We start from the raw sequence: 16,255 nt of genomic DNA, 5'->3' as shown, positions 1-16,255 counted from the left end.
GGATCATGGTAAAATTTTCCCCGCAGGGATGATCCGCGCAGTCATTTGGGTTTAGAGATCTCATGGAACTCAATGCATATATGTATATTGCGGATATTCACATGCAGACATTTGCACGTCACATATATCCACATATACGCATTTTTATGAGCGATATCCCAATAAACTACTGAGAAAAGGTGGAGGCAAGAACAGCGTAACTTAGAGAATATAACAAAGTAGAAGCCAGAATAAAAATAAGAATTAGACCTATACACGTGTTTCATACACGATAAGAAGAAACACGGTGGAAACTAGAGCTTTCCTTTAATCTTTATTCCTTGATTTAAAAAAATTACTTGTTAAAATTTATCTCTTGTCTGGGCTATTCGAAACCGCGATCATATCGAACATGCTGGCGTTTATTGAGAGCATAAATTCCAGTCGACAGCGAAAGAAATCTCCGTTTGAAGAATCGAATCGACGTTTCGCTCAACTTCGCTATTGCCCTATCTAGCAAACTACAGTTACGCTACTATTTACGAGTGACCAGGAAGAAATACGGTGTATCACGTGGACTTCGTTACAGATCGCGCCAAAAGCAATCGCGCGCGTTGTATTTCATTATTATCAGCTTTGGCTTCGATTCCCTTAATTGCTTTAACACTAGTATGCTTAAACCTCAATGATTATGAATTCGCATCTCTCCGTTTTTCTAAATTTCACGCTACTTTCGGTACTTAGCGTTTCGCCTGCCTATTCGCTACGTATTATGCTTCTCGTGAGTTTCATTAATATGCACATAATCATGCAACCGCATCGTCGTGTTTCTCGTTTGTCATAAATTGAGTCGCAAAAAAAGGATCATTAATCATTTGACATCGAATCGAGAGTAACGCGAGAGATGAGATTCGGTTGCCAATCTTCTGGCTTTAATTTATATTTGTATTTACCGTGTAGTAACAGTATTTGTATGTGACTGTTAGCATAGATCACTGTTAACAGCTTTAAGCGCAATTTCCCGATTATCAGCAATTATAATCGAATCCCGATACACCCGAAATTTACACGAAGTTGTTATCGTGAATCTAAGATAAAGCCATTAATTAAAGTTACGTCATAATCCGCATTAGATATCATCGGTATACAAAGCAGTATAAAATAGAATTATCAAGTGTACTTGCAGATGTTCTCCGTTACGGAGTCAGTGATAAATTAGAAATCGATGCATTCTTAAAGAAATATTCGTAGGGATGCGTTGTGGACGGCAAATTCTTAAAATGTTTAGTATCAAATATAAATTAAATATCACCCAGCAGTCGAGCTTCTAATAAAATTTCCATTCAGATTGAATTAGCTATCTCGCCGTGTCAGGTCAAATTCTTAGAAACAGCTCTGGTAACTGGCATTGTCCGGATAATTGGACGCCATTCCCATCTACACTTAGCGCGGGGCCCGTAAATGCATCGACGATTCTGGTTAGGATCGGAAAATTACGGAATCTTCCTCTCTTAACCTAACCTTAAAGGTCGGTCTACAATAAGGTTGTAGCGCAGTAGCAGTAGTGAGTAAGTTTTAAGATCGCAAGCCGTAACACGATTACTACGGCAAGGCTCATCTACAATCAATTGAGAACGGCGCTGTTGTGCTTTCGAGTTTAGGTTAAGAAAGAGGAATGATGGATGTGAGAAAAGCCTGCTTGTGGACAGAATCAGCTCACGCTGATCTAACAGATTTTCGTCGACCTCCATACAAAAATTATAATCTTGAATGCCGGCTTCCTCTTTGTTCGACATGTTTCACCATTCGTCGTTTTCGTCTCGCTGTCATAGACGTATTTCAATATGGCTACTGTGCTTGACTGCTCGCTATTCGCTGTAGATCGTAGGTCGTACGCCGTGAGAAATGGATTTGGTTCATTTCGCTTACAACTACTGTTACGACCTACTACACCGGAAGTCGGTCTCTTACGACTCACTGCTACTGCGCTAAAACCTGCTTACAACCTTATTGTAGACCGACCTTTAAAAGCGACCGACTAATATCTAGCGTTGATTGCGTCCACGCAGCGGAAACGATCGACAATCTAACGGTGGTTACACGGTGATTCGCAACAATGGTTGTTCACATCTTCGAGGAAATGAAATCGTCTCAACGGCGACGTATCTACATTTAAGCGACAAGAAAAGCCCCGTCGCAAATTGCAGTCCCGTTTCGCATGAAACGCCACGTCCTTTACTTCGGTTTTCAGATAGACATTGATTAAACCCTTCGCAAATTAGCAGCGAGACTAACCCTTCAACCTTCACAAAGCGCGCGAATTGCAGAAACACTCACCCCGCGATTTTTTAACTGAATTTCTTACAGACGTAAAAACAGAAAACGCAATGAATTAATATCTTTTCAAATGGAATTAATAGTATACCTTTTACAAATAATAAAAGGATATAGTTCTAATTGTCCATTCGATGTATCATCAAAATTATCGTCTAGAGATTAATTAATTATTGTGAAAACATCGAATGACTTACCGAAGAAACAGCAGACGAATACGATGGTGTATAAAGTGATGAAAATTACTTTCACGTCGGTCCTGTCGAAGATATAATCTTCACTCAATGACACGTTGTAAAGCAGAGTTTCGTTGTTCATGTAACTTTCGTTGTTGCTGATCTCATAAGGGATTATATTTCGATCGTTGAGAGTTCTGGAACAAAGAAAGTAAATTTATCTTTAATAGTATTCAACCATAAGTTGGAGAAATTGTGAACAAAATGTGAACAAATTAAAGTAATCTACTTAAAGAAAGAGCTACATATGTACGTAACGCGTCTCAGGTTCTCCATTATCCAAAAATTGTAAACTTTATATTTAAAAAGACTGGCAATGAGTAAAGAAAATTCTCTCTAGTAAATTTCTTATCCTCCGTTTCTTTTCAAGGTCGATATTAAAGTGTCATAAAATTTGTAAATTGATTTGCAAATTATAATTTCTGAAGGAGGGCAAATAAAATTTCTAACGGAGCTTTCGCGTGCAAACGATGGACAAGTGACTGTAAAAAGAAAATTTTAGATTTTACAATATTGGGGGCGAACTTTACACAGGTAACATTTATACCTTTTATAATATTATGTAACGTTACATAACAAATGTGCAGTTCCTGCGCTCAAAGAAATGGCAATTCAAATATTACTTTAACGATAGGTATCGTTACGGCTTTTCCATCTCTGCTTACAATCTTTACGTAACATAAAAATAAATTAAAGAATACGGTGCACACAGTTCTTTTCTTTTGTGTATTAAATCTCTATCACTCCCAGAATTGTGCGAACAAATATTGATTATGATTTCTGATTGTCGCACAATTGCGTACATCTAGTATACGAATACAATTTATCCAGGTGCCGAAAGAGACGACAGTTACGGATTTATAGGGGTATCCTGAAACGAATTGGAAGATAAAACGTTTTATAGTACTCCGATAATACTTGAATGTGTTCGCGATACACGTGGACGCAAATACGTATTTCTGTCTCGCGACGAATTTTATAGAATCGCAGGATTATATGGTTGACGAAATATCGCATTTATAGTTGAAGACTTTCGGCCTGAACTGTGACATACAACGTGTCGACAGAACTCCGGAATTTTTACAGCTCAAATCCAGACATACCTATAAATAAGGTCAAGCGCCATTATGCATTTCAATATCCGTCTACAATTGATAGCATTGAGTCAAGTTGAGCCATTAATTATAGTAGATGGACATATTGGGAGTCCCTGACCTACTGAACCAGTTTTTATTTAGATTTTACGATCAATTTTGACAAGATTACGAAGGAATATAACGTCGAGAACTTTATAATTTTTTAATTATAAATTGCACATTATAAACTAAATAAAAGAATTAAAAATAATAAATTTTTCAGTAGAGGCAGACCGTAGATAAAACTTAATCTTTTTCATTTATTGCTATTATTATACTTTATTTTTAAAGAGATTTAATAAACGTAAGAAGCTGTTCAATAAACGTAGGACGTTTATCAAATAGAATAAAAAATAAACCCCCCCCTCTCTCTCTCTCTCTCTCTCTCTTTCTCTCTCTCTCGTGAGACCTATTAAAATTAACAATTTTGAATATTATTTTCATTTGAAACAACGATTTAGCAGCGTCCAAAATAATGGTGCTTTTTGTGCCTCTAAAAATCTGTATAACTTAGAATTTGTGGCAGAATATGCGGCTGAGACTATGGTGCATAAGCATACGAAACGCACATTCGTCAAACTCATCCTTTCCTTCTACGTAATACGCAGCTTGACGCACATGTGCCATGTAAATGGACGCAGGTATGAGCCAACGGTGGCGTAATTGTACTTGTTTCGTGTTTATTACGTGCTCGCGTGACGTTACGTGGAAAGCGTAACAGAGAGATACGGGGTGACAGGCTATGGTTACAAGGCAAATGCGATCGTTCAATCCTATAAGCGAGTACAACGCGGATCGGCCGGAAATAGGATTATCTCTTCCGAATACGAGATTGGGACGTGCGATAGAATGTCATTGGTTAAAGTGGGCGAGTCGATAAAGGGCCGAAGTCGAACGGCCGATAGCGGGACACATGCGTGCTTGTTGTGCCATTTCTGCGTAATAATCGAATTACAAACACCACATTACAGACACTACATCGACTTTTAGTTTTGGGCAGTCTTTATTCAATATTTACAAGTGGCATGCACATCACTGAATTTAGATAATCGTACTTGGAGGAATTCGTTGAACTTTTCAACTTGTAAAATTTGTTTACGCGATAATCTTGATTTAGTATCTTCCGCCTTCCAGGAGTTTCTCGTGTTGACTTGCAAGGGCGAGCAATTAAATTTTCATTTCTTTCGAAACTCCTCGAGTTGAATCTTTTCTCGTAGCCCGTGACAAAGATGTTCACTCAAGATATATACACACGCATTAAATTATAAAAAAAACTTGGGTTCTTTCTTTTTTTTCAGAACGGGACAAAACGAATGAAATGGACAAGTCGCTAATGAGGACACGCTTGGACAACAATTAATTAATTATACAGCGTATTTCGCAAACTTACTTCACTTCGCTTTCAAAAAGCGAGAAGTTGTAAAAAGAACAGAATATACTGAATTCGTCATTGTTTTACTAATTTATTATGCAGCTTGTAAATGCGCATTTATTAATTGTAAGATGGATCATTTTCTGAATATATTTTACAGCACCATTACGAGCGTAACATTCAGTATTACCATCTATCATTTATACTAAGTTTATCGATTCGTACTCGTTTTATGTACGGATTTCCCATAAAAAATTGATATTTTCAATATCAGAGCACTATTATTAATTCCGAAAACATAAATGAAAAGTTCGGCATTAAAAGAAATTGGCAAATAAATAGCAGAAACCTTGTTCTTTGTAGCTTTTCAAATTCTTTGTTTAATAAATAACTTTAATAATTAACGACATTTAAATACGCAAAAACCTTTTTTTATTAATTCACGCAATAAATTTTGAAATAAATATTAGTGAAGCTTTACACATGCATCGTGAAATGTTAAATGTAATTAAGTTTTTGTTAACACGAAAGATTTTAATTTTACAAACTAAAAAAATACATATATAATAAAAACGATTTTATCGGAACAAGCATACAACGATGCAACGTAAAAGAGGAAAACCGATAGAGGAATATAACCAACACGATTTGAAATTACAATTCTTGTTATATACGCAAACAGCAAGATTAAAAGAGTATATGAGATTAATGAATTTTGTCGTGATCCCCTTTGCACTCGCCAATCCGTTTCCTGAGGCAATTATTACATCGTTGACCTCGTTAACAAACGCAAAAAGAAAAATATAATTTTACGAAGAGAAAACCGTGCACCATTAATGATTCCAATTACACTAAAAAGGATAGCAGTACTTATTCGGTTATTTATCGTCTTGCATAATTCAGTCGGAAAATTAACGCCCAACAATATAAATGCACAACGAAACCTGGTTTTACGGTTAATTTCAACAGACCTTTATCTTGATATCAAGGGCTAATCTACAATTTAAATATATCACATTTATGTTACTTAACCAAGTTTTTGTACAGACAACTCTTTTTATAAAAGAAATTTTATAAAGATATTTGTGATCAGTATTGCATGCTCTTTACGAACGGACTGAATTTTGAAAACAGCTTTTTCATACTTTCCTACTGGGTATTTATTTGTTCAGAGATATGTGACATACTGTAAAAAATTCCAATTGCAGCGTTTTATAGAAAACCAAGTCTCAGAAAGAGACACTTGTATCACAAATATGTCGCAAAACGACGCAGCTAATGTCGCCCGGTCGAATTCTCGGAGTTTCATTCGTTCTATTTATCATTAACATTTGTAATTGACGTAGGAAAATGATTGCAAGAGCCACGACAAATCTCCAAATATCCATCATTGCGCGTGAATGCGTTCCACCGAAAAGATCGTGCTCATAATAAAGCTGTTCATTCAATGTAACGTGACGATAAACCAAGTTCCTTTCCGCTTTTCTCGCTCGAAGATTACGCATTATCTTTGAATACGTAATAGCGATGACATGCACGTTGAACGAATACGTAACTCGGTGAACATATTTTATATAATCCTAATCAAGAATAGTGCTACATAATCATGCGTGTTCAAAATCCGTTGGAAAAACCAATAGCGACAGAACAGATGTTATAAGTAATTTACTCTGTCATGTGCAAGGTAAACACGATACGATCTGCGAGAGTGTGATAAGATTAAATGCAAAACTGGAATATTATTTTGCGCGATTGATACTACACGATCAAAAATACACGATTGATTTTAATCAGTAACATAAAAGATACTTTATTTTGTTATCTCAAATAATGATTCGCAGCTGAGGTACTAGAAGAAAATACATGGACTAGAATTAAAAGTTTCTTTCTTGCATTGCGGAAGACAGTAAAACAATTTTTCTCGTTCAATAATTTTTTGCGGATCGTGCGGAAATTAAAGGATAAATGGAAAGTTCATTCATAAAAACAATTATCTTCCCGTTTCATTCGCGTTGTTCAATCGCAAAGGTCGGTGGCGATGAGACGAAGAGTCGTAACGGATATTTCAACGAGGGCAAAAAAGCGCTTACTTTATTTAATTAAGGAATAAAACGGGTGTTCATTTACTAGCAAATTGAGTCAATTAAACTATTGTAACTTTTGCCACTCAAGAATGTAATAAAAAGATTTCTGCGTTACTTTAATGAGTAGGTGATGTCGACTTCTTTTATTTGCGAAAGAATTTCAAACTGTCATTCAAAAGTTACACGGAAAGAAATAGAGAGGGATAGAGATTAGTGATTCTTATATATTACAAATAATAATTTCGCTCGTGTTATATTAAAACAACAAGTAAATAAAGGAGGCCAATCTTGACGAGCACGAAAGTTAACAAAGCAATATACATTTTAAACTTCAAGATGTTACAATTGAAGTACAGTTCCGCGTTGTAACATCTTGAAGTTTAAAATATACATTGCTTTGTTAACTTTCGTGCTCGTCAAGATTGGCCTCCTTTATTTACATGTTGTTCTTATATATTATTTTTACCGTGAAAATCGGCTGCGGTAACTCTAAAAGAAAACTTGAAACGTTGATACAGTCACTTTGTTGGATAGCTCAAATTTTCTCAAGGAAAATAACTTAAGAAGAATTTTAGAAAGCGCAAATAAAAAGATATATTTATTAACTACATTTGTAATAATCAGACATTTAGATTTTTCACATTGAAAGTCTAGAATTAAAATGAAATTCAACAGCAAAAATGCAGTTGCACATAATAGAATCTAAATTATTTATAAATAATTTAAATAAATTGGTTCGTACAATAACTCATTGTTTTATTTAACTGTTTATCCGTTTACTTATCGGGGAATTAATCCGTTTTATTAATCTTATGAACGCTTTCGTAAAGTCTTTTGCGGCGTGGTTTATTGTTAATCCGTGTATATATAAAATCGTTTATTAAGCACAATAACTGCGTATACTGTTATCAATGTGATTAACGATGATAGCGATCATTAAGCCACGGAAACTCCATTCTGTGCACGTTTACCATAATATGCAGCTGTGTACGCATATGGATGTGTTGATTTTGCGTCCCTAAGTACTCTAGATCCTTGTGGCAAAGTCGGTATCGCAAACAAGATTTCGAGAGGTCAGGGGAGAAAAGAGAGAAATTATACGATAAATCTATCGTGTCTTCGACGAAAACGGAATGTTACTCAATATTCGTAGCTACGCTCGAAAAGCTGATGAAATTTGTGGCCGGTGCATGCTCCGCGTGTCTCCGCGAAATATATACGTTAGTGCGATAAAGGTAGATATGCATTTCCTTTTCCTTGCTAAGGATTCAACTCTGTGAAAACGCGAATAGAACTTGGGCAGTTGCTAACTTGCAATATTGAAGGTTCTTTGGATTAAATTCGTGACTCTCTCTCTTTCTCTCTCCCTCTCCTGCGAGCTGTATGATATTGCCGCGGGTGATTCAAAGTTCTTGTGGCAAAGTATTAAAATGATTTCGTTATCTATTTCTGAAATCTAGTTTATGAGAATTCGTAAATTTTCAATCGCTTATAACTTGTACTCATCGTTATCTTGATATAATTTTGGTAAATTCTTTAAATGTGATAATTCATCTCTGAAATGCTTTCCGACATTACAAAAGATCCTGTTTTGTCATTTAGATAATTTAGTTTAGTCAATTGCAATTTTAATTGGAATTTTAATTGCAATTCCATATTATATTTCACTCATTTTACTGTTGACTCTTACTAAAAATGTTCGACACGTACTTACAGTAATCTCAAATAACTCAATTTAGCTTTTAATAAAGTAATCTTGGGAAAATCATTTTTCCGTGTTTCATTACTTTCATTGCAATATCGTGTAATTGTTTCATTACACGTATAGTTGCAACATCGTAACAACAAGTGAAAATCCGATTATATGTTATTGGTGAAACATTTATAACCTTTCTACCGTAGCTATCGTAAGACATCACTTTATCGATTGCTTCTTATTGTTAAACTTTTTATTAAAACCTCACGAAATCGTTAGGGGATTCAAGAGAGGTATTCAAGAAATTCTCTCCATTTTTAGTGATGGTCTTAAATCATATCTAAGCAATGTAATTCTGTTGAACTTGCCACAAAACTTATACCTTTTATACCTTTCAATTCAGTAGATATTTTGAAATTTTATATGTTTTTATAGTGACCGGAAAAATTATTGTTTATCACAGCTCTTCAATTTTCGACGATATAAAGCTAACAAGTACCTATATTAAATTTTCCTAAGGTCCGGTTGAAATTGATTAATAAATTGAATAAGCTCTCGTTACTCATTTTCATCTCAAACGTTTAATACACGTAAAGCATCTCATTTTCGCGTGTGTTTGATTGAAAAGCTTTTAACGCTTTCATAATTTCTGGAAAATTTTTTAATTATAAATAATTACAATATATTGTGTGCATTAAAATGTGTAAGTTTCGAAAATTTGAAATTAAGTATCAAATAAAGAATTAGCTTTCGTACAGTTTTATATTTAAAATAGATATGATTTTAAATGCAGTTTACTTGAATACTTTGTTTTCTCAACTAATATAGCACATATTTTGCTTTCTTTTTGGAAGGAGAACTGTTTTCGAAGTGTTTGCACTTTATTTGAATGCATATACGTAATGGTTAGAAAAAAACATATAAATGCAGAATCCACAATTGCAAAATTTATTACTTTAAATAACAAATTCCTCAAAAGTACATGTTGATTTTTACCTTTTATTATAAGTAAATAAGCAAGTTCTATTTTTGCAATATGCATGTATATGTGTTTTATATTTTTCTCTATTTTTTTCTCGTAATCAAATGGAATTAATATTTGTCAAAGGGACATTAAAAACTACGAAAAGTTAAATATGTAAACTATTAATAAATTCTGAATGCACTCATCCATATTCGTATTCATTTTTATTGAACCGTGAGTTTGCGCGAAATAACTTGATAAATAAAGAAAGATACTGAGAGTTTTTATCGATGAAAGTCGTTTCATTAGTAACAGCTAATTCGTGCATTCATTGAATAATAAAAAATCTTTTATATGCAAACTATTACTACAATCCTCCAGTTAATAAATATGCTAGATATATTAATTATAATGAAATACATGTTTCATGTGAAATGTTCTTTGTAGTATATTGTATCAAGAAGTAACATAAAAAGAGAGTAAAGCCTCATATAAAATTTCACAAAAATCTTGCCAATTTATGCAATATACGTTATACAATACGAACATTTTTAACTTTTCATAAAATCTGCTTTAAAATGACGATGCGACAAAGAATGACTTTTACCCGAAAATAATCGTTGATTAAATCAGAAAACATAAGCAATGCCTGCGTATGGGAAATATATGATCAAGACTAATGTGGTCTTGAGTTTAAGCAGAAGAAATTCCTACAAACAGATTATTCCCTTCGTATCCGGCGACGCATATCTCTGCCCAAGTTCATGATACTTTATCACTATTATAGAGTGACGATGTTTGTCATACGAATTTCGTCTAGCTTGACCCGTTTCAGACATCGTTAGCCTTTCTCCGTTGGAACTGTGTAGGTTAGCCTTTCTCCGTTGGAACTGTGTAGGTTAGCCTTTCTCCGTTGGAACTGTGTATGTTGACAATGATAATCTACTCGCCCACTGGATGGTATTAACTTTTTCGTATCTTCGTAGCAGAGGCTTTTGTTCCATAACTAAGCTCCTGTTCTATGTGTCGTCCTACGTTTCATCCAACTAACACGACTTTGTCACGCTGAGTTCGATGTACCTCCTCGATAAGTCTATTTGAATTCCTGGAAGGTCGAATTCGACCTGTACTCTTTTATGTGCTCGCATTAGCCTGTTGGCATTTGCGTGCTCATCATTTAAAAAGTCATGTGCAACTAACACTTTTGGCAAAATTTATATTTTCCACAAACACAAATTTATAGACCAAAACTGACTCCCTTATATTGAAACGACTATTATTCTTTTCAATTCGGTCTCGATTCTTTTCAATTCGATTTCAACTCTCTGCAATTTCAAGTAAGTGAGTCCACTACTTTAGTTATTTGACATAGTCCTTGAGTATTATTGTTCTCCAATATCGTATCAACCTTATGGTCGGCTGGTAGAAGTCCAACATCCTCTGTCGTTCAGAAATATATCGCTAGGAGAACTATCGATTTACCTTCACCTTGCCACGAAGGAAACGATATTGTTACAGAAAGGAAATAGTGTTGTTATGGAGATATTGTTCTCTCGGAGAAATGTATCATCGTGAGACGAGTGGAGAAACAAATCTTTTCGATTCACGGCCGACTATTTCCTGGAAAAAGACAATGCTACTTTTTTCCCTTTTTTCCGTGCACGAAGGTACTTGTGTATCTATGTCTAGTAAATCTTGCAAAGTTTCCATTGGAATTGTCTGAAGTTACTTTCTTAGCGATAGATCGGACGTTGTGCTGGCTTAGCTATCTTAAAGCTTTGTCACGGTGCTCGATTCACTGTTTTAAGCAACGTCTCGTTTTAGAATGGATCACTAGACCTTAACATTGAGACCACTTTTCGACTTTTTCTAGCATGATTTTTCTCTCCCTGTGTATCTGTACTAAGACACTGGTTCTTGAAGATAATTGCTTAATGTGTGGAGATGACATTTTATATTTTTAAAATCAATATTTTATCATATATCCAAATAATATTAATTTATTAGATAAAACATGTAAAAATAATAGCTGTGTTTGCTAAAAAGCAATGCTCATTGTGAACAATTTTATGTGATAAAATTATGTAATTTTGCAAAGCGGAAGAATATAGTTTTTATAAAATATAAACGAATTACAGAAAACTATTTCTCTTTTCTATTAACTTTTGTCTCCGTATTTCCTAAATAAATAATTTAACGTAATAAAGGAAATGTTTGCTTTTTAAATATTAATAGAAAGTTGATTTCTATAAAGAATAAGTTATTCAAACAATTAAAAAATTAGATTTTTGTTAGTGATTTATCTTCCCGAAAAATAGAATATAATCTATTATAGAATATAATAAACTTCTTTATATCTAATATCTTTGCGAAGAAATTCTATATTTCATGAAATATTTCCTCAAAAATAGGAATATCAGCAATCTTACTTCCTGTATATGTTTCATCTTTTCAAGGCAGTATCCCCAAAAGACGAATTAAGTCTTTAGAAACATAATCCACCGAAATCCTGCAGAGACTGATTCATCTTGTTTCCACCCATATACCTGTGTTTCGTGTAATATCCGACAAACAAGCTACCCACATGGCACCTAAGTGCATATCACGCGAATAATTAATACGTCGTAAAAACTTTTCACGTATCACGGCTCCTGTGCGAGTAGTAGATGAATCAAACATAGAAATGTAGAGCAGAAGAATTCAGATATTTCAATGATTGAGTAGTATTAATTTTTTATGAAGACAAGAAATCGTGAAATCAAGATGTATGATTTCCGTGACGAAGCTTTCGCAAGGATCAATCTTGGCTGTGAGAATGAAAAGGAAACTAAATCTTTGCAACTACAGGGCAGCATTCTTGACTGAACAATTTCGGTTTTTAGCAGTTAAAATGATCACAAGTCGCAATGAAGAACTAATTTCAAGTTAGCTAGCGCTGGGATTTTTTGACGTACAGATTTCATGTATGAATCGCGCGAGATATCTGTCTTGCCGGTTAACCGAGCATCGATAGCAAATCGCGAGGATCCAGCGATCACGCGACGATATTGATCGCTGATTATTCACAGAGAACGATCGCGGTTTCTTCCCGTACTTGTCGCGAACGCAAGACAGAATAATACGATATGCGGAGCGGCGCGAGCCGTTCGACTGTTGCCGCGTGAATGCTTAGGCACAATGAGAATAATAGACTGTTTTCGACCGAAGTGTTTACGACGTCCGAAATTCCAAGAATTTCCGCGATTGATTAATCTCAATAATCGACGAAATTTTTAACACAAGAGGAGAAAGATACACATATAAAATATTAGGAAGAAGCAGATGCCATTATCTCGGCAAAAGTGAAACATAAAATAAAACTTGCCGCTGCATTAATTAGGTTCATAATGAACCTGTTTCATTTTGAAGCAGGTGCATTATATCGATGAGAAATTGGCCCACCAATGTAGCGGATATAAATATTTGCGCAAATGCGCAGCCAATAGCCGATACACGGTTATTATATACGTATAATGTCGATTCAATGATATTCTAACGATCCGCTTAGTCAAGTTCAGTAAGTCGATAGAACCAGTCTAATTATGCAATCCGTTCGTCAATGGAATCCCTAAATGAATTTACAGACAATTAGTGATTATATGATATCACTGCAACAATCCGAACGGATGTCGGGTTAACGTCAAATTCAATTTATTATCAAAATCGGAGTGTAAGCACTTCCTATTTGAATAATCTCGTGCGTGGATAACACTTGATATCTGACAACATATATCTTCCTAATTACAACCTTTCTGTATAAACAGGCAGATAGATCATTAATCTATTTGCTCAACTTACACCCGGGAAGTGTCAAAAAAAGAGCAGATTGAAAATAATCAATTTTACATCTGAAAATATTACGTGTAACTTTAGTAGTTATTTAACTTAATTTATCTTAAAAGTCATTCATATTTGTGACTCCTGAAACTTCCTTAAAAAGAATTATGCATTTATAACTATCCGATTTTCAGATACAGATTTAACTATAATAGAGATGTGCACGATACATGCAAAATAGATAAATATTCCTATATCGTTTATCTCACATATCTCTGCGATAGCTATCATAAAATGATTTCGCGAAGGTCAATGTTCATTTACTTTTTATTCCCTCATGATAATAACTATAAAATAACTGAGCACCTCTTTGAGAAAATAAATTGTTAAACCTTTCATCTTATCTTAAAGAACGCTTAGAGACAATTCCATTATCTGCTGATGTAGTTTTATCCATTCTCTAATATTAAATAAAAATACTCAAAGAGTATTGTTTTCTATAAAAGTATTTTCTTTCCATTTATCGCCGCGATACAATACATATTACTGATTAAATTTAAGAAGTTGACTGAAGTTGAGCTGAATTTCTAAATCTCACGCTGATACTTGCCGAACAAAGTTACGGAGTTTATTATAATAATTTTAAATTCTGGCTGGTTCACCGGAAGCTGTAAAGCATCTGCCAGAAGTCCGCACGTACCTTTTTATACTTTCCCTGTTCTCACGGGATTAAGCCGTTAACTTCATCCGTAAACTTTTCCCATGACAAAGATTCTCTGTATTCAGACAGATTTTAAAGACAAACGGAAGAAGCAAAACAACAAGTAAAACCTTGAGTGTAAATGGTTGGAAAAACCGAGTTCGGAGTCTACCTTCAATTTTCCACGTTACTTTTATCAAGTGATTGTACTACTCTAACAGGTAACTTTAATTAATCTGACAGACACAGTACGCTCTTGTAACAATACCTGCCTCTGTTAATTACGTGTTGATTTTTTCCATTAACGTAGCGTTTGTATTGACGGTAGTACACAACAGTGAATTCAGTTCTCCGTGTATGTGAGGAAACAGTCTCGCCGTAGCATTCACGTCTGGCTGGAATATCGACATTTTTTAGTCAAGATCATCCCACGAATAAAGATTTACGTGCTTTGTGTCACGGATTTCAGATACAATTTTAATTATAATTAAAGAAGCACGATTAGCTTCTTGCTCCTCTAGTTGTGATTAGATCATTTCTCGAGCATCAAAACAAGCCAATATTTATCAAGCAAATTTATCAACATCATCGATTAGGATTATTCGTATTATGGATACCTAGTACTGTTTCTGATCGGTGGCAGTAAACCTAATTTCGTGACTGCGGGCTACAAAGTGGAGAATTTATGGCACGATAGATCTTCACTGATTATAAATTACACTAATCGTGATTTTGTCCTTGGATATTTGCATTAAGATTCAATATTAAAACGCATGAAATATTTGTGTAAAAATAATTACATAACATTGTTTGTTAGTTTAACAGTTTTCGTTCATTTTTGCTAATCATTCACTCTAGAATTGTAATCGCTATTGACAAATAACTTCTTCTTATTTCATATAATAAAATAACAGATACTATCACGAGAGAGTGGAATTGAATATATTCTAGAGATCAAATATTTCTTAAGTGATCGATAATTAAATTTTTATTTTTCTTGCAGCGAACACACACGCTTGCCTTTGTAAATATTAACGTACACGTGCAGTTAAAACCAACGTTCATGGCACCATGAATCAAATGTCTACGCGGTGGACATACGTTGAAATGAGCGCAAATTAAACGCTGCAGCCAATTTACATACTGATCGGAGACGTATACTTTCAAGATTTCTCAATGACGGATGGTACACAACGAGAACGTGCCGTTGCATAGGCGGCACACAAAACTGCGTGTGACCATCGTAAAAATGATTGGAGTGGTACGCGCGGAATTAATTGAGCGCTGCGCGCCAAGATAATCAGTGTAGGCGCCCCGCTCTTTGAATTCTAATTGTTCCACTGAAATGTAGTAATTAAATTCATCTGGCGGAAAACCGGTGTAGGCGAAGTTGGGAAGCGAGAGGTGACGAGGGAGAAGCATATTAGCCGTAGTAATTAATTCTGAACTCGAGTGATTCGGCAAAGGACACGTTTACCGCGATCGAAGCCAAACAACGAATTCGTATGAATATAAATATGGTATAGCGTTAAATAGCGTTAAATAGCATTAAATAGCTTTAGTATAACCTATTGCAACTGTAAAATGATTTTACAGTACATCATTAATTAAGTGAAAAGTACACGGAAAAAACTGATTTAGTTGATTCAGCAAATCTATAGTTTGCTGAACAAAATTAAACGTTTTAAAGAAGTAAATTTGCTAATGCAGCAAAGAAGTCGTGTGTAAGAGCAATCGTTACTTTGTTCATAAAACAAATCGATTTTTGCTGAAATTATCTTAGTTACTGCAACAAATCATTTTCGCTAATTGTAAGTGCGAGACGTAGCTAGCGCCAGCCTCTGAGTAGTTCGCCGACCGCCGCTAGGCCGCGCATGGTGGCGGCCAAAAACTCGGAAGCAAAATTCAGTTTCGTAGGGTATAAAGGGAGGCGTGGAA

At 34.7% G+C, this 16,255-nt stretch overlaps 1 protein-coding gene across 5 annotated transcripts in view; it reads right to left on the bottom strand.

The window, feature by feature from the left end:
• LOC105569438 (allatostatin-A receptor-like) overlaps positions 1 to 16,255 on the bottom strand; it is an 81,254-nt gene that overhangs the window by 44,252 nt on the left and 20,747 nt on the right. For all 5 annotated transcript variants that reach the window (XM_012025906.1, XM_012025907.1, XM_012025904.1 and 2 more), the window contains one exon: positions 2,511 to 2,686. In XM_012025906.1, coding sequence (XP_011881296.1) covers positions 2,511 to 2,686 — 176 coding nt within the window. The remainder of the gene's footprint in view (positions 1 to 2,510; positions 2,687 to 16,255) is intronic.

Source organism: Vollenhovia emeryi, unplaced genomic scaffold (assembly GCF_000949405.1).
Source record: "Vollenhovia emeryi isolate VEMERY1.0 unplaced genomic scaffold, V.emery_V1.0 DF939124.1, whole genome shotgun sequence".
In the NCBI taxonomy this organism is placed as follows: Eukaryota; Metazoa; Arthropoda; class Insecta; order Hymenoptera; family Formicidae; genus Vollenhovia; species Vollenhovia emeryi.
This window is presented reverse-complemented; position numbering and strand designations above follow the sequence as displayed.